At 38.6% G+C, this 24,836-nt stretch overlaps 1 protein-coding gene across 4 annotated transcripts in view; it reads right to left on the reverse strand.

Moving 5' to 3' along the window:
• The window catches only part of FNBP1L (formin binding protein 1 like), a 52,887-nt gene extending 31,254 nt beyond the window's left edge, over positions 1-21,633 (reverse strand). For 2 of the 4 annotated variants that reach the window (XM_071436267.1, XM_071436268.1), the window contains exon 1: positions 21,312-21,526. In XM_071436267.1, coding sequence (XP_071292368.1) covers positions 21,312-21,335 — 24 coding nt within the window. In that variant the 5' untranslated portion in view covers positions 21,336-21,526. Of the gene's footprint in view, positions 1-21,311 lie in introns of all 4 variants that reach the window. The other 2 variants (XM_071436270.1, XM_071436269.1) reach the window with 2 other exon arrangements.
• Positions 21,634-24,836: the final 3,203 nt, after the last annotated feature.

Consider the following 24,836-nt stretch of genomic DNA (forward strand, 5'->3'; position numbering starts at 1 on the left):
CAGACAAGAAAACAGACCAAACAGTTTCAATAAAAATTAGGTCTGTAAAAATAAATACATCAGTGTAGCAATTTGGCTACCTCCTTTGTAAGAAATATGAAAACTGCATTAACTAGAGATCAGCAAAATGTTATTTAAAAAAAATTCACATCCTGCAACATCTGGCTATCTACACTTTGATAATGATGTTCTCAACAATATTTCCAAGCACATATATATTACTGTTTGTCTAGTAACTGCCCACACCCCTTGCCAGCTGAGCAGAAAATTTTTGTAGAAAAAAATTATTAAACCTGCAGCTGACTATTATTAAAGTGATTAAGGTCAGCTAATGGATGGTGGCCCTACATAGAAACTGCCCACTCAAAAGTGGAATGTAGTCCAAAGTCTCTCCACTACAAACAAATAAATCTGACACTTGACAAGAAGTTTGTAGTAGCTCAAAACAGACTACTCCAAAACAAATGTCACCTACCTAAATACTTCTTCCAGATTATTTACTGGAACCACACATCAATGTTATAAACACTCCAGGTTTGCAGCTCTAAACTTATCATATGTTTGCAGGTACCAGGAAGATTTACAAAAATAGCAGCTGAAGCATCAAAGCCAAGAGCGAACACGACTCAAACCTGCACCCAAGACAAAACAGACTCTCCTGGGTTAAACACGAGATTTGCTCTCCTCCTCTCACTGACACTTGTTTTTTCTCCCAACAAGCCTTAAGAACCAAGAAAAAGAAAAACATGGGAGATCTCTTCAGAGGGATGAGCATGCTACAGCATAAATACTGGACGTTTAGTCTTCCCAAAGCTACCAGTCCAGACACTGACTAGTGTGGGAGTTTCAAATAAAAGGCATTCAACAAGACTGAGATTTTTACAGGGTTAATGTTCCCAGCTTTCATGAACTTCAGAAAGCAATTCTACTTGCATTTAAAGCTAGGATTGTGGTATCATTCTGTAAAAAAATCCTTCTGTTTCACTAATTTATTCCTTTACAGTATGTAAACTAGCTAACTGCATTAACTTTGAATTGCTTTCAAATTAGTCTCCCATTTCACTGACCTCCAGACAATACAGCTGAAAGTTCTAAGAATCACATTAAACATTGAAGTACATTGACTTACAATTTCAGAAACCTATCTCAATTAATTACATCTGCAATAGCTACTTAATAAAACATTTTCTTTGAAATGAGGATACTTTCCATTAATTATTCTACCATCATTTTATTCTCTATTGACTCAACTGTTCATCATTACTGCCATACTTTTATCTGACCACAATTTTAGTCTGCAGTTACCCAAGTGATCTTATTTGCACTTCTGAAACACTGGCTCAAGATGAGATTTTTTTCCCAATTCTTTGTTCTCCAGGCTGCACAGCCAGTCTAAACTTCCAAGTCAGTGAGTGGGAGGTTAAAAACTCAATCCTGTCTTTTCCTCTCTAAATTCTTAACCCTTATGCAGGTTGGTATAAGGAAATATGTACTATGACAGTGTTCAGAGCATGGAAAAGCAGCAATCAGGTTCAGGGAAAAAAAAAATCAAAACACTTGGCATCAAAAAAGCCCCAGTGCATTTGTGGACATAAATATTGTATTTTATTATCACCTTACGAAAAGTCATGACTTAACCACAAAACTACAAGTCCACAGAAAGCCAAGTGAGAAAATGTGGGTGATTAGGTAACTTAACACCCATCTTAGCAATTCTTGTTTACTTAATTTATGCCCATGAGGCTTTATCAAATGAACCTGAATTATGGATAAATTTAAATAATAGGCTAAATTCTGCATAATGTCTTTTTTTGCCTGCATGAGCAGCACCGCAGAAGAAAAACAGACTGCTTCTTAACATCCAACTCTATTCAAGAAGTTAAATATTTTAAGTCACAAAACATTATTAAATGACTATTTAACATATTGAGATTTTTATAAAACTCTTATGAAATGGCTGAATTATGAAACATTATGCAGCTTGGGTTTTATTTTTTTTTTTATTTTTAGATAATGATCAAGGTCTTCAAATTATTCACTGTTTTGCTTGTAGGTATCTCCAAGTAAATTTCTTTATTTCAAAAAATGAAACAAAACAAAATAAATAACTTGCAGTCTGTACAAAGAACTACCTAATGTGCTACATTAAAAGTTATGGGAACCATAATCATCAATGAATATATTAATGAGAACTGACCAGGAAAATATACTCTACCTTTCCCCTATTTGTCTTCAGGACAAGTTAATTAGAAAATTGTATTTTAATTAGAGCATGTCACACTAATCTACTTCTGACAATACATTTCAGTTTCTCTTTGTGGATCCGTCTTCACTGTCTGTTTTGGGTTTCTACTTTTGTCTCTATCTTTATGCATTCCTGCTTCCTTTTCTATCTTTGGATAATAGCTCTTTTATTTTACTGTCTGAACTGATTATCATTCCTCTGTATTCCTGCCTGTTTGTTTTCATAATTATCAATTTGGTCTGGTCTTTCTTTTTTCCTTGCAACTGCAATGTGCTTCTTCTAACCAGGCAGACAAAAGCTGCTTCCAGCTAAACAGTACTTTATCTTTTCAAAACACCCTGTTAGCTTCACGTCTGAAAACTAACAAAGAGCTGCTTCTATATCAAGAACAAAAAAGAAAGTGTTTTGCTTTTCTGCTTTCTTCGAGTTCTGGACTGTAGCTCCAGACTAATCTGCAAATTGTACCTCATTCCCCTCTGAAAACAATCTAGGCATTACAGTTGAGAGAGGAAAAATGTGCTGTGAGCAACTAAAGGCTAAGTATTTTATAGACTAAAAGATTAATATCAATTAGAAGGTTCAGGTGGCAACATCAAAAGCCACAGTGACACTGGAAATAAAGCAGAGGCACTCAGATTAAGATGAGAAAAGAAGTTACACATTCATATACAAAAACAGTACTTCACATTTTAATTTCGTATTAAAACAGAAGTTCACTATTGATTATACAGGCATATATACATGATTTTATGAAGAAAATCTGCTAGTCTTTTTGAGTGATGAAAAGAGGAATAATTCCTAAAAAGAATTTCAGAAAACAGTCTGTAGGTTGACCTTCAGGACATGGAGCTACTTTGCTTGCAAAACTTCAGACACTGGTATTAACAGTACACTATGTTGTAGCTTGAAAATATTTAAAAGAGAAACTCTGCTAGAAATATACAGTGCTTAATATGCAAAAGGAAAACAACAGTAATTTCAAAATCACTTTAAGCTGGACAAAAGACTACTTTGCTCTGATTAATAAAGAATTAATAAATTCATAGTAACAACACAGTATGAAAAATCTATTTGCCCATTAAGCTTTAGTATATATTTTTGAAAAGCAACATCACTGTCAACTTTAATTTTAAAAAGTCAATTTCTATGATGAGAGAAACATTTGCATGATAAAGTGAGCAAAAAGCTCAAAAAAGTACTGAACCACTGGAGATGCAGCCACGCTCTAAGATAACGCATACAGCAAGTCAGCTTTCTGAAGCAAAACTAAAAAAGGACAGCTGCAATTGAGGAAGAGAAAGACAAAGACTGTTTTTCTCCATAAAGATGTCCCCAGAGCAGCAGCAAAGGAACTGCTTTGGAAACTCCAGATGAAAGTCAGGCCTGGCAGGAGGGGATGTCTTGTTTGAGGCCTACCAACTTCACAGGTGTGACACATTCAGTTTCCAGGAAAGAGCAGGAATCTGCCACAGACAGAATATGTGTGCAAACATTTTAGACTGCTTTTGAAAAGAGCAGCCATAATTACAAAAGAATCAAGTTCTGCTCCTAGAGATTAACAGATCAGCTGAAAAACATTAGAGATTACAGCTGTGCACCCCAGTTCACCCTTGCCACTGAATGGATCAGAGCTGGACTAATCGTGAGATTTTACCAGCAGGTTTCCTACCAGCACAGCAAACCGACTGAAAACGTTCCCAACTGGGACAAGGAACAGCACTGTTAAAACAAGGGAGGAAAGGAACATGCTGCCACAGAGGGCATCTCAACAACCACTCCTATTTGCCCTGGTAATGAATAATCTCCAGAATTCTTCAGATTCTTAACAGATGGTCACATTCATAAGGACTAGAACAGCAGATTTGCCTCACTGCACCATGATGCAAACTGAAGTAAGGAAAACATCACTTCAGTGCAGTACCTGCAGATGTGCTCTCTTCCTCACTCACTGACCCCCTCTGCAGTCCCAGAGCCTGCCACACACTGCAGGGAGGGCTAGTCCCTAAACACACCACACCTTCCTCCCCAGCAAGTTCTACCAACACAGTGTTGGTAGAATAGCCAGAACACATTTCCAGGCCTCCTTCCTCTCTGCCACCCATCATAGGCTGTTCACATTGTGCTTGTCAATGAACAGGCTCTCCCCTGTGGGGGTGCACCTTTACCTGCAAGCTAGGAAGGAGGTAAGAACTGTGTCCCAAGCAGTCAGTAAGGACTCCCTTACCACCACCACCACTTGAGAAAATGCAAACACACACACACACTCCTATGAAGTAAGTATCACTAGAATACAAGCATACATAAAATACAGATCAGGAAATCCTTCTTTGTAAACTGGATCAGAACCCACTCACTTAGCTTTCAATCATCCCCTTAATTCCATTCAACTTTTAATTGGGAAGATTCTTTTTAAAAGAAACTTAGCCAGATTTTTTTCACATATGTTCTTAATAGAGATTGTTAGAATACTTGAGTTTTATCTGCATTTGAACCAAAGCTTAATTCTGAAACACGTTCTATTTTACGCTTAATTCCCACACTAACTTAAAACAGACCATTTTCAAACATCTCTATCCAAGACAATAGCAGATCACAAACCATGTATTTTCAAGCATTATTGGATTAAAATAGTTGCCATCTTAACACAGGGGCAGTATTACACTTGCCTTGTATATACAAAGGATATAATTATGTCCATTCCCCTAAACACCAAGAAATCTTATTTTCACCATAGCCAAGCCAGAAAACAGGCACTTCCTCAGTCTGCTGGGAATGGCTGAAGGTTGTTAATAAAGAGGCTGAAAGCATAAGTACATTTTAGTCCTAGTTATGTCACTTGAAATAGGAGACAGGAAGACTATGTTTAACCCTAAATGAAGTAAGTGCGATATCATGCATCACAGTAAAAAAATGCTACTACTGTTTGTACAATGCTTAGAGATACTGTTGCTCATTATAAGAAATATCTGAAGAAAATCCCATCTTTCCAGTAACACTAGAATAACAGATTATAAAGCAGTAAGGCTATAAATCAATGAAATAGTAGAATACTGAATTTGCTGTATGACCAACAGCCACGTGAGGCCTCATGTGAAGCAGAAGTTCTGTGCAAAACCAGCACATTTACTGCATGATTAATGGTAGCCTACAGAAAGTCTGCAAGAACAAATTATCTGCCTTGGAAAACACTGATGCAAGACTTTTATTTTTCAAAAACCGTGTAAGCAATCATTAAGTTCCTCAGTTACAAAATATTATTACATGACCTGACACTCTATGTACAAGGTGAATGTTTTAGTGTATGACTAAAGAACCCTTGATGAAACTACTGAAGCCTTTCAAAACTTTTAAATGCTTCTCCACCAACTACAGATACTTCCACAATATTATTAAAAATGCATCCATGGGAGACTGACCAAGCAAGCAACTCCAACACTCCCCAGTCCTTGCACATGTGACTGAATCTGTTTTTGCATTCTGGAGGATCTGTTTTTCCAAAACTTGTACAAACAAGAAAGGGATCTCACCCACTGACAACTTCTTCAGTGAAGGGTTAAATTCCTGCTCTGGCCAGTCTGGCATAGCATCTAACAAGCAGAGTCTGCACTGTTTTTTTCCCCTCCATACATTAAGGGAGTGAACAGAGCAGTCAAGACAAGAAGGGAGTAGTCTGGATGTCACAAAGCGAGGCAATAGGGGAAAGATAGAAGGTTTGCACATGGAATATTACAGAGCACTGAGATGCCCTACCTCACAAATTCAGAAAACAAGATCTGCATGTGCACACAAAACTCTGTACCAACTGTATTACAACATGCCCAGCTGCAATACCATGGGACCTAGCTCACACCACACTATTTAGTGAGTTTTACTGAACTGAAATGTGACATTCAAAATAACTTCGTTTGCATATTAGAGGCTATTCTATAGAGTTTGCTACAGTTAAAATTATTACAGTGTCACAGCTCTGAACTCATCAAAAAGCCAAGATGCCTGACACAAATTTAAAACAGGGAAGTACTTTCTGCCAGATGGGGGAGGTGAAAAAGAAGGGAGAATGGCAACTTCCCTCTCGTCCAAATATCACTTCCCTGTATTTATCTGCTCAGCTATTAAGTAGACTGTAGGATACCATTTTCAACTGACTTAAGTTATAAACTGTTTAACAAATATGATGGAGAAATCCCAGACAGACAAGTGAATTTAGTGTGCTTCACACTTAAAAGATGCATCTTTAGGCTTTGTCTCAATAGAATAGTGAGAAAGAAAAGAACCTGTGGGTTGAATCATATTGTTTGTAATTCTGACAATTAGGGCAAATATAGTGTAAAAATATCTATACAGAATCCAGACACTGAGTATCACTGGTAGAACTTCATTTTAACACAGAAAGCAAGGTATAGATCCATGGTGTATTCCTGATAACTTTCCTCATATGTATTTAATGAAGGTGCATATTACTTAGAATCTTAAACTCTTGTCATCAGCTCCCTAAAAAACACACTTCATGACACTATTTCTACACAGGAACTGGAGTGAACAATGAACTCATAAAATAAAACTTACAGCACAAGAATATAACAAACATATCCTGCTCTTAACTTTAAGTTCATTTCTCTTAACAGCTGTAATTAAAATACCCAGTAAACCTACAACAACTTGGTACAGGAGTAAAATATAGTGGTTCTTCTTGTAACATGAATCTTTTAGCTCCAAGCACAGAGACCCAGCCAAAACTCTTCATTCAGCATAGCTCTGATAAACTGTCTCAGCTACTCTTTCCTCCTACATGCAGAAGCTATAGCGAATGCAGCTGGAATACGAGAAGGTATTTCCTAGTGTTAGTACCAGCTCCCATCAGACAGACCTAAGACAAAGGCATAAACCTTACATTTGTTGCTATTGATATTCAAAAGGCAAAATTATAACTTCATAGCTTGTAAACAAATATTTGCTCTACTAAACCACTCAGAGGTAAGATACCTATTCATAGGTATTTGATCAGCCCTTCAATTTTCTTGAATTAAATCATTAGCCTTTTATGGTGTAGGAAGGGCTGCAAATACTACCAGAGTTAATCACCAGGGACTGTTCTGAGCACACTCCCCACTAAAAGGGAGCAGACACTGCTCAGTACTTCAGAAAACCAGAGATCACGGGACCAGTTACATAAATAGTTACAGAACTGGAAGGCTGTTGACTGATTTGCCATATGCTGTTTGTTTTGTCAACCCAATGAACAAGAAGATTTTCCTGTAACAAGTCCTACCGAAAAGGGAACTTCCCTTTCCAGTGTCACCTGTAAATACACTTCAGTGTTCAAGAGAAAGACTATAGTAGCCACATCTTCTTCCCTTCACAAATATCTTGCTAACAGCAGTAAATACTTCTCAAACTTGATTACAAAACCAAATCCATACACTTAAGAAGAAATTAACATGGCAGTAAACTGGAGCCTTCCTCTACACTTTGGAACCTTATTTCAGACACAGATAAATACCCTGAAAGAAAACAAACTAAACACACACACAAATCCCAGAAGCAACCAAACACCCAAATCCAAAAACCCAAATGGAAAATGGAAACCACCACCACCCATCCTTTATTTGCAATGGAATCTACTGTACTCATTGGTTTTGAGGCAAAATTCGTAGTAACATTAACATAACTGAATAAAGAATTTAAACTAAAAGCAGATGTTATTACTGGCACCTTCAAAACAGTGGAATTTTTCAAGATTTTGTGATTCAGATAACACTAAAATGTAACACAATTGTGCCGTGTATCAGTTTCTCTGAGTTTTTAGGATATGAGCCTAGAAATACACAGCAAAGTCCTCCTATATTTCACCACAGCCTTTGGAATCATAATCTGGATTGTAGGAATAACATTATTCATAAAACCTTTATTTCTTGTAGAAATGTACTTCCTCTGATATATCAAATAGTACAAAAACACACACTGTTTCCCTTGGTTAACAAGGCATTTTTCCTTAAATTACAAAGAAAACAAGAGGAGTGATGTAATTTAACCGTAAGTGCACTTCCATTAAAAAAGTTACAATTTTAAAAAGGTAAAACAACCCTATTACAGCATATTTGAACACTGAAGTTGCATACACAAAAGCTGAGTACAAACTTCAGAGTTCTGAGAAGAAAACCCACACTTTTGAACCGTCATAGCTCGGCTACTCATTCTTTACAAACATGTACAAAGTCCAAACTCTTAACAGCTCATTTTTCATACTGTTTCTGTAATCCAGCATTTTAAAAAGACAGTCCATAAATATCTTCTGCACCACTTCAGGAGCTCCATACTGAAAGTTAGCAAATTTATAGCATAATCAGTGTCCATACTTCTGAAGCAATTCAGCACTCACATTCAGGACAGAAATAAACATGAACCACAGGGTGACACTGGCAATAGTGACAGCAGACCACACCAATTTCTTGTTTGAGAGCCAATTTCTTTTTGAGAGTCAAATGAATAGTCAATGTAGAAATTAAAAGGTACTTCAGCAGCAGCAGTTATTTCCTTCATGACTAAACTCATAAAAATAGAAGGGTATTCACACTAAAATCCAGTGGAGATCTGAACAATAGAGATGAACAAGCACCAAATCTCAGTACTTTATCTGTGACTGGACCTCAAGGTTCAAAACTGGCCCAGTATTTTCATTTATATTTATATTTATTTATCAATGAGCTGCATGAAGGGGCAGATGCCTCCTCAGCACATTCACTGGTGACACAAAGCTGGGAGGAGAGGCCAACACTGGGATAAATCTCTGTAAATAAGCAATGGTCTAGGAACTGTCAAAGAAACACTAAAGAAATTCTGGCAAACAGCCTCAAATATTGAATAAAACATGACATAATAAGAAAATGAAAACCCATTTCTTCCATAGTACATAAAACTGTTTTATATTTTATTACATTGAGTATAAAACTGAAACCACCTAATTGCACAAGGGAATTTCAACTTTGTTTTTAACATTACTAGCTTGATTTAAAAAAACACTGAAAATTGATGTTTCATATCTGGGGAGCCTTAACATGTAATATCTTAGCAAAAACATTTAAAAATCAGTGATTAAAGCATGCCAACTTGTAATCAAAAAACCACCATGATTTTGTGGTAGAAAAAATTATGGCAAGTGCCTTTTCCCCAGGTATCTCTTTTTTTTAGTTTTTATGTCATTACATATCATTGTGTAAAACCATCCATATCTTTTAGAAGGACAATTAATGAAACTAAAATTAAATGTAACTAATTAACTTGTAACAGCATTCTGAATTCAGTGCATCTTTAGCATATGTGGAAAATTAGAGACACACACCAGTCAACTACTTTTTTTCTAAAGATAATGATTTGGAAAGGAAACTATTTGATACTATTGTTCCCATCAGCCTCAAAGAAATAATAAATATTTAAAACATTCAAAAGGTAATTTATCAAAATATATTTGACTAAATTTTGAGTGTTCTTCTTATGGTATCATATACCATATCACAAAACAGTCACAGGGAGTATTAATTTCTCAGGTGTCCTAAAATGCTTTATAAGAATATGCAAAATTATTACTCTTTTATGGGAGCAGAATGCACCATTTGCATTAAAAAAAATTGCAAGGTTAATTGTGAAAACATTTGTTTTCATATAATAAAAAACCAAGGATAACCAAAAAAAAAGCAACATCCAAGCAACTGTCAGATTAACTAGGGAGATATGGGAGCATGATCCTCTTCCCACAAATGAACACAAGTCAGCAAAAAAAATCAAACCTCTTTTCCAATGACATAATGAAGAAAAGCAGTCAGGGAAGCCACAAGTTTCAGGTTTGACTTACAGTCTGATTATGCCTGCATGATTAGAAGTTAAAATGCTAAATGCAAAGTACTACAAATAGTCTATCAAGATCATAAGAAACACTTACATATAAGGTCTTAAAATTCACGTTTCCCAGCATCAAGTATATATAAACTAACAGCAGCACTCCCACCTAATGTGTGCATAAAGGTCTGTAGAAGCTCTCCTTTCAGAATTAAAACTCAAGGTTGAAATTTGAGTTGGAGCACTGATATGGTTACCTCATTATTGTAAAAAGCATGAATCCTGGCCATTCAGCACAACCACCTTAAGACAATTACATGTTTTCTCAAAAATTGCAAGGGATTTTCTACAAATGATGTCAAAATGTATTCATTACACAGCCCACAATTACAGTCTTGAAGTATAAAGCAGACAGAACATGGAAAAACATTTCATCAAAGAATCACTAAGCTTAAATACCACCAGCATCTCATATTTAAGACTATTCTAACTCTTTTAAGAAAATTATTTCAGTTCAACTATTGAGATTCCAGTGAAACTGAACGACAACCCTGCAGAACCAAAATAACTGGAAGTCAGTGGGGGCTAAGAGATGCAAGCAGGAAGAGCAGGTAGCACACTCTGCCTAACCCCACGTTTGTTTGCAACTACTGCAGTTCAATACACAGAGCCAATCCTCGGTTTTACAAAACTCCAATTCCAATCCACTAAGGGGATGTTTCTTCCAGTAAAAGCTTCTTGTTGCACTCAGCTACTCCTACCTCACTGCTTCTGTCTGAGAATGCAGAACATAAAGCTGAACTTGGGGAAATCCGAGGGCATCTCTCAAGTGCCAGGCTAGCACAGGAGGAACTGCAATGCTGCTCCTGGGAAGATGATAATTACTCTCCCTACCACCAATACCAAAGTGAACACGTTTCTTAAAAAGCCATTTTGGAAAGAAGTTACCTTTGCTCTTAAGAGAGGTCTTAATATTAACAGGGTCTCAAACTCAGGGAGATAATTTATAAGATCTAGTTTATGTGATTGCAAAACAGCAGCAGAAATAACACAAAAGACCTCACAGCTTTTACAAAACAAAGAAGCAATCAAGATAAACCAAAACAAATATTCCACAACCCTGTCTCCTCAATCTCAACCTAAACACTTAATCAGACCACCACACCTCTTGCTGCAGGAGTAAATATTTGAGTATCATGCAGAGCCAGGATACTTCACACAACTGCTCAGCTTGCCTCACATGGTGACATTTCTAGTTAGGCTTCATGGAACTGTACAGACTACATTCCCCTCACATTATTACAATGTAGAAAAATCCCAAACATTTGTATTTTCCTGATAAGTTACTATTTATTTCCAAGAAATTAATTTTTCCTCTTTAAACATGCCATCTTCTTAGAAATGAAACCTAACCAGATATTCCAGTCTGATTTTTACCATTTTATTACAACATGCTGGAGAACTTTTCAAGACAAGTTCATCCTTTTCTTGCCCTCCTCCAAACAAATTTGTAACACCTTGACCATATTGCACAGATCTTGAATGTCATCATCTGTTGTTTAGCCAATTTCCCTAATAATAAAAACCACATTTAATGAGATAAAGCTTTTCATTAATTATAAATAGTCTGAAAATAAAATTTTCACCATTTATAAATCCAAGTACATATCCTCATCTCATTCTTCTAACTCACAGTTCATATTCAACTCATGAAAAAGATCCACTAATTAAAGAAAATAACATCAGTAATTGTTGCTGATTTAAATAATGCTGTGCATCAACTACAAGCTACAGGTAGAGCTAGTTTGCAAATATTCCCTTTCTCAAAAACAAAACAAGGCTTGGAAAATTTCCTGATAATACAGTATTTAGTCTCACACACATTAATGAGTTTCACTGATCCAGTGAGATCTTTGCTCATAAAATGAACAAGCATTGGTAAAATTAAATATGTAAATAAGTACCTGCATTATTAGGGTCCAAATAAAGTAGGTATTAGGGGCATGAGGGAACCCACATTTGACTCTCCAGAACAAAAATTGTTTCATCAGTCATCCATAGCCAACCTTCAAACAGTTTTCCATTTACTAATCACAAATGTGAAGTTGTTTTCAGGGAAAAACTAAGATAAAACATTTCATTTAAAAGCATATAATGCACATCATATCTTTGCAGCTACTGTACTTTACTGATTTATGTCTTTTACACTAAAGTCTCAAATTTTAACCTTTCTTTCACCTGATCATGACTTCTTTCCTGAATCTCAAATCTATGTCCATCCTAAAACTTGTCAACAACTTCTCTTTTTTTGTTTAAATCAGTCTCTTTCTAGCCATTCCCAATATCTGCAATCTTTAGGCATTCTCTAGCCATCTCATTTCTCAACCACACCACATCCTGTTCTCTGTACTGAGAGATTATCCTTTCACCCACATGTTTTTCACCCCGCACTATCTGGGTGCATCATCTCTCTCACATCAAACATTAGCTTCTTAACCTCGCTTTCAAGGGCACTGCTGGCTGATTCCCGCTTATTACCTCATCATACCAAAGGATTACTGTTGCTTCACTTGAGACACCAACACTCCCTTGTACTTTTCAACCAGTATTTCCTGCATTCTCTTAGGTTGTTTGGGTGCTCATCCCCTGCAAACATGACAAAGGTCTGCCCACTGCAGGCTCAGCCAAAGGAACAGCGCGGGGGCTGCGGCTGAGATCACTGCGCACCCACTGTGCTGAGCAGCACCGGGCTTTGCACAGCTCTCACCCAGCACCAGCACTTGGTGACCCAGCCCCTGCAGGAGCTCCAAGGTAACTGGACTGAGGATGCTCTTTAGACTGAGTTTGTGCACAATGCTGCACAACACACGGACACTGTGTGACTAACAGCAGTAGGTTCCACGTAAATACAAACATAAAATACACTCCCGTGATTGATTTAAATTTCAGAGGAGGTCAATTATTATTATTGACCTCCTCTGAAAGAAATGAAGCATCTGGGGTAAAGACAAAGTGTACAAGAAGCATACCCATATCCAAAGAAAACACCCTCCAATTACTCTACCAACCAGAATATACAAAGTGAGGTTTTCACACCCACTCAAATTGGGCATCCACCATGAGAAAGAATCCAGCAATCAAATGCTTTCTTTACAAAGGATTTACAATGCAGATGGAGATCCAAAAGGCACACCCATCTTCATCACCTGCACTCACATCTGGTTACCTCAAGCATGCCAAAAGTTAAGGCTCCCTCTCAACTCTCCAGTGCAGTTGATGTCATATTTCAGAAGTTCTTTAGTACTTAAATAACTCCAAACTCAAATCCAGTGGATGTAATTTCGTTGTACAATGCTGAAAAAGTATCTTATACTTAATACAGAACTACAAAAAAGCATGTTGTAGTATTTCTTGTGTGCCAGCCAGGGAGAAGGATTCACATGGTACTTGCCTCTGGAATAAACATTTGTGAGTATCCAAATCACAGCAACTGTACCAGCCATTACTTAGTAAATTGACTCTACCCCCTCCAAAACCAGGATAGAAGTGCACAGGTTACTTTCAACATTTTAAAACACCATATGTGCCCTTACACATAAAGAATATTAAAGTATTCTACAAATATTGCTACAATATTAATTTGATTAAAACAAATGAAGTATAATCTAATTGTACAACCCAACTAACAGGGACAAAAATGTTTATTTGCCCAAGATGACACAAGAGTTCCACATTAAAGCCCAAGAAAAATTCAGGTCCTGCAATATTAGCTTTTTAGCTCACAGTAAGACTGCATTTCTCCTTCAAAAGATGTAAACAGCAATAGAACTACAGGGAAATGTACAAAGCACAATGCCAGAAAACAGTTTAATCAGTCCAATGCCCTGTTATTGCAAATGACAAAGCAGAAGCAGAGTTCTAACAGAAAAAAAAAAAGGTATTCATGAATCTTATATGTAACTATTTCAAATTTCCACACAGTAGAAATTTTCAGAAAATTCCATACACCTACAATTCAGCCCATTACGAAATGTAATACTCCTTCCACTTCCCTCTTAGACTAGAACTTCTAGCTGAAAAAAACCCCAGCAACGCAGAAACTTGTTGCAGATAATTCCATAAACAAAGTCAGTGCAGAGGGTCTGCATTTTAATGAAAACCAGAAGGCTTTTATTAGTATAATACTTTTTTCCCCTCCTTTTCCCATCCAGCTGAAGCACTGACATCCATCTGAAGACAAACCTCTAAACCTTCTGCCAAGAGAGCACTGGGACTGGGGTACGTAAACTCACTAGGGGCAAAATGAAACAATCTGACTGGAATTTCAGCTTTCACTGAACAGTTTGTTCACCATTACAAGGAAAAAGCTGAACATATCTGGACTTCAGGGAATTCTTTTCTCTACCAAAATGAACTCAAGTTCTTTAAAAAGTATGCACATGTGTTGCATGAACAATGAAAATTTAATCTGAATTGTGTCAAGTAACTTCCCCTCCGCAAAAAAAAATAGAACACCCTATGTTACTCAATTACTAGCTTTACCAAGAATATTAAATAGTGCTCTGCAAATGTAAGGACTGAAGTATTTAAAGATACTATATTACCAAATGAGGGTCTCACCCAGATCAATCCAGTGTAAGAACTAATATAAATACAACACTAATTAACTTTTAGATATCAGTACATTTACAGCATCAGTGATTAATCTACACAAGCAATAACAACAAACCTTCTGTCTTCCGGCATTTACCTGCAAACAGCTGAAAGCACCAATCATACCTACTGGGGCAACCCTCACCTCATGAGCATACTGCCAACAGACTTTTATCTTCCCATGATTTTTTCCATCACAAATTCTGAGGCATTTGCCACTCCAGAGATCATTATTTTGACAGATACACATTTTAAAGAACTCCTCAGCTTGGCTGAGATAAAGATCCTGCAATCTCCAACAACCTTTTTACTATTCTCTCTCAGGAAATCAAATGAGAGCTGCAGCCTTTAAAATCTTGATCCAGGCAACTCTCAGATTTTGTACTATCAACAAGGATAGTGCATACATCCTTTACAAGACAGCAATACTTTTCCAGTGTTCAGAATTTCCAGATTAGTAAAGTCCCATGTATGTTTGTACAAGCTTCACTGAAAATCATATACACTTCCAAGTCCATAAATAAGTGGGGCCATAAATAAAAACACATGCCTTTCTAATAGATATCAGATGATAAAGCTTTCAAAACTCAAAAAACCACACTTTCTAAACAGATAGTCAAAGACACAGGTATGCATTCCTAAACTATGTTCAACATCAAATCCAAACTGATAAAGTCTCATGACAATGACACAACCCTTCCTGGAAAAAACAGCAAAAAGGTCAGATGTTTATGAACCAGACAATTGCTGGAAAAATATGGACAAACATTTCCAACTAAAACTCAGTACAATTGTTTTCACACCAAAGCCAGAAGTAACTACACTTTCAATAACCAAGTATTTGATCCTTACATAACTTTCTAGCTGGAAATCTCAGGTCTTCCCAAGGCTGAGGAAAGCCACCCAGCACAGCCTGGGAAAGACTGGAACCTCCCAGCGATCGGGCATTTACCCAGCATGTCACCCGAGAGAGGGGAAAGGTGTAACCATCCCATGCATCTGGAAAACACTGTCACCTTATACTGCAGCCACAAGACACATTCCTTGCACACATCTGCAGCCCACAGCAGCAGCAGGAGTACCCATTGAAGAGACCATCTATACAGACTGCTGCTACAGCCTTTGGGGTAAGCTGACGGAGAAATCCAGGGACAAACAAAAAAAATCCACATTCCATCTCTCAAATGTGCCCCTGTTAAATAGACTATTGTCTTTAACAGAGTATATGTTAGCACACTGGAAAGTAAATTTACAAAATATTAGGATTCAAAAGCACCTAGGAATTTCCGTATGGGATATGACTTGACATTTAGAATTATTTACAGTGGTTTTTTTATGTGTATTAACAATGCTAGTAACTACATAACCACATCCACATTAACAAGAAAGGTTTCTCAGTTTCAAGAGAGAAACTGTTTTTGCTTTGAAAAAAACCTTATATTTAGCTAAAAATAAATGTTCTAATCTAGTGAACAAAAATACAGTAAATTACTACAACAGAAGTATGCTACATAATAGTTAGCTACTTTTTAAAGCTCTTTCATATTTACATTCTGTAGATGTTTTTCATATATAATTACCCTTGACAACTTTTAAGATTAGACAACATCACCACATGATTTATCTTCTACAAAAAAAAGACTAAGATTTTAAAGCAAGAGGAAACAATGTCTGAAAGAGCAGTACTGAAACCATAAGAAATTTTTTAACAGCTTTTGAAAAACTACTGATGCAACTGAGTTATTTAATATTTTTAATAACAGAACTTGGGTTTATGCACAGAATGAATTTTGTTTAAGGAAAGATTAAAAAGAGCACATCACCAAGTATACTTTGATCTTTCTTTGGTCCAACATAACTAATTTCTAAAATACTACTCTACAGTGCCAGTGGTTTCTTAATTATAAAAGATGGTGTGCTTCTGGCCCCAAGGAGCTCACAACAATAGTATCATTAAATCTTCTATAGCCATTTCTTTTTAATCATGAAATCTCAGCACAAAAAGCCCTCAGCAAAATTTCTGTTTTAAATATTTATCAAGAGGTGAGAAACAGATGGCTAGACTGGTTCTACAGACTGAAAATGTTCTGACATGGTATTCAAACTCTTTTTCTGCCAACTGCTATTAAGGAGTTCACAGGGGTTGGAACAACAGAACGTGCATCCAAAGTTAAAAAGTATAAAGTATCCTTCCTGGTTGGTTTTTTTTTAAAGAGACAACACAAACTCTTCAATTAATTTCCAAAGAAGCCACTTCAGAGTGCCAATCACACTGTCTCCTCTCATTACACCAAGAACTTCATTATCAGCTACACTCCAGTCTCCAAAGCTTGGTAAGCTTTTAGCATCAAAGCAAATGCACTACACATTCGATTTAGCAGCACAATACCCCAAGATGGCAATAACCAGATGTATCTTTTAAATATTCTGTGTTAATGCTATTTGTACATTTCACGCCCACCACAAAAAGAACTCCAGATGTACAGAAACATACACACTGAACAGATGCTAGTGCTGAGAAGATTCTTAAACGTATCATAATCTATCATTTTTATTTCCAAATATTTAAAGTTACTAAACCCCACCCCAATTTTAGTCCATCTATCTATTCTTGCCTTGGATATTGCAGCACAGTGTGATAGAAGTCAGGGCACTTTATAAAGCAAAAATGCAAATCTAACCACAACTTCAATGTATAAACGCTTCTACTGCTCATGAGGTAAACATAACGGTGCAGTATTTGAAAAAAGCATGACAAACTCCAAAAAGTTAATTCTGAAAAGTATCTGTATCTAAGTAAACAGCAGCAATTTTCTACTACTAATGAAGTGCAGCAATGCTACTTTTCAATTATGTGCCACCTTTCTTCAGATGATTACTGCTTAACAAATGTTTTCTACAAAGAAATTATATATCAGAGATAGGAAAATTTGGCACCCAATATTAAAATACATTTCAACTGAATTAGACAAGACTTGCCTGTGCTCTCTACTCTGTTCTAACCCTTAAGAGAATATTATGCAAAGCAGTTCACCGAAGTATCTTGGATCATACCATAAGGAACATGCTAGAGTGACCACAAAGATACACACCGATTAGAATAAAACTATTTGTTGAATACTACTTTCAAAGCATAATCAAAATTTTCTATTGTAGTAAGAAAGCAGAAAAGGAGAGCATATTTCCCACAGCACAGAAAATGTTGTGGAATGAAACAGTTCTAATCCAGGATGGCTTAAATGATTTGACATTTATTTTGTTATTATTAATTTACATTATTTCATACAATGCTATCAAAAGAAACACAACAAAGATTATGCTTTTTGGCCAAGACACACTGAAAAGCACCACGTGCTTTAGTCTAATCAAGACATACACATTTGGTACAATGCACACTCACTTCAGAGAATGGTGGTGTACTCATTAAAAAAAAAAAAACTTGCTTAAAAAACAAACAGCTACCTAATTTAAAGAATTAGAAAATACTGGCCAAAGAAAATCTTTCCTTTGTCCTGTCCCTGATGTAACCATTTAATTAACATATGTATCATTTCAATAACAGAATTGCTATATTTAATAATTACCACATAAATACCAGACATGAGTTGCCTTCCTTATCCCCTAATTTTTCTTCTGGCTCCTTATTTGTTTCTACATTAATCTGTGCTCATTTTTTTACTGTATCCAAAATAGTATACAGTATAAAACTCCACAACAATTTTTAAAAATCCTCAGAACTGTGAATCAGCATGAAGAGATACAATTTAAGAAGGCAGAGTTAAGGAGATATTAAAAAAGCACGATACAGAATCATCAAATATGCTTCAATGAATTAGCGAAGCATATATACCTAAGTGCAAATGTCTTTAAAAACTGTGACCTAGATACCAGACTTAACCCTGAGAAATTCTATTTTATGAGCTGAAAGCACTAATGAAGGAGAGCTTTAGGCACAATGAGGTGTCCAGAAATTCTGAGCAGAAGAGGTTTTCTTTTCTCTGCAGCTGGGGACTGAACACCTCGTGCCCTGCTGCCATCAGCAAACACAGAGCAGCTCAGGCTGCCTCCTGAAGCTCCACTGATGCTCACAACAGGGAATGATGGAGGAATTGCTACACCAGAACATAAATGTGTCTAAGAATTTATTTTTACCTTGTTCAGAGCTCTATCTTTGAAGATCCCCAATACTGTTTTTCCTTGTGTTTTTAACCTAGATTTAAGATAATTCTTAATGAATTTGATTTTGTGCCAGATCTCCAAAAAGTAATCTTTACTTGCCCAGCACAAGTTGTTACAACAATTAAAGTTTCATGTTTTTTACAGTAAGTGAAGCCCTGAATAGTCTTCCAGCTAAGAAACTGGTTTGATTCATAACATTGTTGATTTTTTAAAGTATAATTAAACTCAACTAAAAAAATATAAAGGTACCCCGTAATGCAAAAACTTGCATTGTCAAAGTCTAGTTACATAGTTACAAACAGACCATTTTATGGAGGAAGTTACCTCAGTGTAGAATTGCAGGTCATCTCCAGATACCAAGCAAAAAATACATTTAATTCTGCTAAAAGAGAAGTATTGCAGTAAAACTTTTAGCTTAAAATTTTGGCATTATTTCTTCCAACTAATGCATAAGAATTAGTGATTAAGAAGAAAAGAAATATAGTAGGTCAAAATAACTTCAGCTAGTTTCACAACACCGTGAGTTAAATGCCTGTCATTAAAAGGAAGTCTGAGGTCAAAATCCATCTTTTTCAATATGCTTCTTAAATGCAGGACAAAGACAAGCAATTTCATACAAAACTGACCACAAGACAGAGTATAAAACCTTTGACTGTCATTTACAAGAATATAAAAACCTTCACCTGTCATTTACAAGCTGAACAAAAAAAAAAAAACAAAAAACCCACAATTAAGAGGCTGCAAAAATGAGCAGATCTGAGTAAGCTAAAACTCTGTTTTGTAAAGCAATACATATTTGAGTGCTTACAGTCAGTGCTCACCCAAATGCCAACCCCACTCCTCTCAAGTGGCACTCACCCCTCACCTGAAATTCATACAGCCATGAGCTGCACACACACTCTTGTGTGGCCAATATAAATCTCAGCTTTTACTTACTCCTCACTGCCAATGTCTCAACAGTTTTAGATTTCAGGCCTGCTTACAGCAGCGTCATCAGTACTTAAAAAGCATATTTTGTCTGAATTCTCAGCGTGCCTACAAATCCTAGTGAAGAACAAGGTACTATGCAAAACACTTAAGTAACTCCTAAATACTATTAAATCAGTCTTCTCGGCATAGTACACGTGATGCTGTTACATCCTCATTTTGCATAATCAGACACAACTCAATTCAGGTGGCTTCAGGAGCTCCGCGGGCGCTCCCAGTCCCGCGCCCCACCCAGGCACCCCGCCCGCAGCGCCACGGCTGCCCCGGCTCCTCGGGCAACCACTTGGCTGCGTGTGGAGCAGATCTTTGCTCCTCTACAGACTGGTGGCTCTGCACTACAAAATACTGATCAAGGTATTTAATCCAATGCTTAAAAAAAAAAAAAAAACCAAACAAAAAAACCCCCAAAAACCACCTGTAATGCTAGGTCCTGATTAAGAATTCCTGGACCAGACTTCAAGCTGCAACGTTTATCTTTCTGTATTTTTTTTTCTTAGCACAAGTCTCTGCTTCACAGTTTTTAAAAGCAAATAAATGCAGGGCAGGCGGCATTTAAAGCGGGGACGTTAAACACTGCTTAGTAGTATTCTATTTTATGCCTAAGCATTCCCACGAGCAGCAGGAAACCTGGCAGAGGAGATCCACCACCCCGCCATGCGAGCCGACACCGCCGTGCCTCGCTCCGGCACTCCCCCGGGAGAAACCCCTCTGCCGTCCTCGGCACGGCCAAAGAGCCTTCGGAGGGAAGGGGGGAGCCTTAAGGAAAGAGCTAACGCGAGGCAGAAACTGCCTGTCTCGTTGCTCCCAATTTTCGTATTTAAAACAAACACAATGCAGTGTTAGCCAATATTCTGCGGTACTTTTAGAGACAAAGCTATACAGTAGCTGCGTCTAGTTAGGGCCGGCAGCTGAAAACGCTTCGCTGCTGTGAGCAGCCCGGCGCTTCTCGGGGGAGCAGCAGTTGTGCCGCCGCCCCGAGGCTGCCCGGTGCGGGCCGCTGCCCGAGCCGCGCCGGGACCCCGCCCCGAGCCGTGCCGGGAGCGCGGTGAGGGCCGCGCCGCCGGGCGCCGAGCGCGGCACTCCCCCGGCCGCACACAAAGCGCCCGTCCCGCCGTGACCGCGCCGGGCGGGCGGAGGGCGAGGGGCCGCCCCGGGAGCGCCATGGCCGCGCAGGCGGCGCGCGCACCGCACCCCGGACGCGGCGCTCCCGCCCCACCGCGGCCCCCGGCCCAGCGCCACCGCCCTCCGCCAGCGCCGGACCCCCGCCCCGCCCCAGCCCCTGCCCGCCGCCCCTGCGCCGAACAAAGCACAGCGCCTCGGCTCCGGCCGCTCCGCGCCTCCCCGGGGCAGCCGCCCGAGCAGACAGGGGAAGGCGGCGAATCTCAGACACAATGAGAGGCGAGCCGGGACTCACCCACAGCTCCGTGCCCCAGCTCATGGCTGCTCCGCGGGCAGTACCGGCTCCGGCAGAGGCGGGGATGAGGCGTCGGGCGCCGGCCGGACAACGGGGCCCCCTCAGGCAGCGCCGGTGCCCTCGGTCACTGGGGAGAGGCGGCGGCGGCGAGGAACGACGTCGCTCCCAGCTCCAGCTCCGCCTGGCTTGGGAGGGGGAGCCGCGGAGGAGACTGGGAGAGGGGCGTGTCCGGCTGGAGCGGCGGGGCCGGGACGGGAGCGGCCGGCGCTGCCCCGGAGCCCCGAGCGGCCGCGGGGCGAAGGTGTCGCGCCCGGAGCGGCCCCCCGTTGTTACTCATTAACGAGGCGACGGCGAGGCCCCGGGCTTTAGTCCCGGCCGGCTGCGAGGCCTCCCCGCCTCCCCAAAGCGCTGAGTCACGGCCGGCAGCCGCCGGGCCCCGGCTCGCCCCCTCCTCACCGGGCACCGCGCCGACACACAGACGTAAACAACGATTTTTGTATTGTTTACATCACAGCTCTACATGTAAATCACAAATTGAGATGGTAGGAAAGGTGAAGTGCAAATTTCTGCAAACAGGAGTAAATAGTCAGAATTTAGAGCATTTATTTAGAGCAATGTAATAAAATCACATGTTTTCTAGTGATTTGTAGACATTTTAGGAGAAGGAAACTGCAGCCTGTATCATGGGTACATTAATACAATATTTAGCTACTCAGTAACGCTTAAAAAGCCTCATTTTAGCAATGAGACGTTTTCCCAGGACAAACAGGATTCCTTCTTTCCACGCAGCTCTCCCTGAAAAACACCTTTACAAACGCAAAGGTAAAGCAAGCATCGGGATGTTCCAGAGATTCTGAGTAACCTCACAACCTCCTGAACTGATTGAGAGGCTGCTCTGAAATACTCTAAAATAGGCCAGGTGTTAGCACAGCAGCTCTGGGTGCTCCTGCCTTTTAAGAGCACATGTCCACGATAAAGAGGAGCAACCAAAAGATATTCCAGAGCAGGCTTTGAACAAGCTAGCACCAGAATAGGAGACTATCACTGTACCAGAGCACTGCTGCAGTCTGGCTAATTATTCATCTTTGGAGGTTAGCAGTTAGACTTCAGAAATCAGGCACATTAGAAACTGTACACAGTAACATACTGTTTCTGGGACCCAACCTAGTGTTTCTGCTGGCATTGTGATTCTCATTTTGTAGATAATTAGTACAAAATCTGCCTCAAAGGATGAGGAATATTCCAAAAAGTCAAGTGCAAGGCCTATTTCTTCCCAACGTATTTCAGTAGTTTCGTTAGTGTTTGAATTTAAATATGGGCACAACTATTTTCAAGATTGATTTCTGATTTTTAGTTTGCTTTTAACCCATACTTCTTCCAAAAACAGAAGCACATATATGTATCAGGTACATACATAGAGATGTGCATTTCATCCTCACCTTAAAGTCAATCAGAAAGATTATAAATCACAATAAACTACAGAGGTAATGAATTTGAAGTTGTGAGACAAAAAACATTTAGACAAATTATTGCAAGATTTGGAATTCATGAACAGTATATTAAGACCATGTGACTGAAACAAATTTTTAATTAATTGAAAAAAAGCAGAAGTCTTAGCAGCATAATACTTACCACTTCAGCTTAGTGAGAAATCTGACACCAGTCACTGTTGTCCCCTTTTCCTGCTTAAGCACACTCTTGCTTAGGAGATTCCCATATAAATCCTGAGCTCTCCTCCAGTTTAGCAGTTGAGGATGTGAAATCAGCAAGCTGTAAGACAAGGGGAAGAGTCTACCACATCTCTGTGGGACATTACCAGAAACAGTAAAATGAATCACTGAGAATTGTGACATTGTTTCCATTATCAGGGAACGCAACTGACCCTAAGCCTAGACATAATTAAACAAATATTACCCTAATATTTTTACTCTTCTAGTCACATCCTTAAAACCATCATTTGGAGGAAGAGATGCAACCAAAGGGACTCAAGAACATATTAAAGACATATTCAAGTAATGTTAAACACAGCAAAGGCTTCATGATAAATTGAATAGTTCTAGTAGCCTCATAAATCACTACCACCTTCTGACGGATGATGACAACTTATTTTTAGCTTAGAAAATTTACTTTTATAGTTAGATGTTTCCCCCAACATTGACTCATTAATGCAGGCTTTAAAGAAAACTGCCCAATTCTGCATTTGGACTGAATCCACATAATTCTAATTATTACAGTAGTTGTGTATTTTGTTAATTCTGTTCCCTTTTCAACAGAATCTACTTGAGTTTCCAAGTGTATCTAAGGATATTATCTTGGCAGAAAAACAATCTGAATCATTAATTTGGAGTGGCAGAAAAGCTGTCTGGCACTCCCTGTGGGCGCACTTTCTAAAGACTGAAGCAGCTTAGCTTTCCACTGCCACAAAACTCAGCAGGACCAAACAAATTACTTCCAAATATCTCTGTCTCAGTGTAAGGTGCCATTAATCCTTTTCTCTGCTAGCCAGCAGTCTCTTTGTCATATTAAAATTGGATTTTTACTTCACAAAAAATAAGAAGGGTTGCAAAAACCGTATTATCCCTTTCTGCTTCAAAACCAAAAGAATTTAGCTCCCTCCTTCCTTTACACATGTATTTCCCCCATCACCAGCACTCTAAGTGCTCTAATTTTAAAAAATATTGATGTTCATAACACTTCCATGTGGTGAGTGGGTAATCATTACTTCACAGCTCAGGAAATACTTAGAGACAAAAGAATAGGTGTCCTGACACTTCAGCTTGTGCCCAGCTCCCCACAGACTTCCTGTGTCTCCCAGAGCCTGGTTAACCATAACCAGCAGAATGCAAAGTCTTGGGAGCTCAGCATCTGCCTAGAGACTTACTACCACTCAGTTCCTATTTCAACTATTAGGCAAAATAAACGTATGGTTTTACTCTGAGTACTGATTTGTTTTTTATTTAAAGCAGAAAATTACCAGGAAACTGTATTAGTGAGACCACATTAGTTAGACCTTCTGCCTCAAGGCAGAAGGAAAATTTCATTTATTAGTGCAAACTCACTGCTTGGAATGCCCTAATTCTAATTGTTCTCCTATCTCTGAATTTTTGTGGGAAGAATTGTACCCCTCCATCTTTTTCCATCCACTTCCTGTACTGAAATAAATTTTACATAGCAAAAGAAAGGCTTGTTTCTTTCTTTTCCCTCTCATCTCAGCAAACAGAAATACATCAACAGTGACTGGATCACAGAACTGAAAGAACACTACAAACACCAGCTATAAATAGGAGGAAAAATGAGAACTTCCATCTGCCTTTACAAAACATCCTGCGCTCACATTTTTTTGCCTGCACTATAACCAAGAGCACATCTTTCCTTGCCATATGTAGCAGAGAAAATGTGTTGTCAATCAGCATCAACTAGCAATATTATAAGTACAAACAGCGTTATTTCACAGCCTTTTTTTTTTCCCCAGTGAAACAAGACTATCACATGATAATTCAGCATTTCCTTTTGATAATATAAACT

The sequence above is a fragment of the Agelaius tricolor genome, unplaced genomic scaffold (assembly GCF_023055355.1).
Source record: "Agelaius tricolor isolate 1412-34295 unplaced genomic scaffold, bAgeTri1.0.p SCAF_11, whole genome shotgun sequence".
NCBI classification, from domain to species: Eukaryota; Metazoa; Chordata; class Aves; order Passeriformes; family Icteridae; genus Agelaius; species Agelaius tricolor.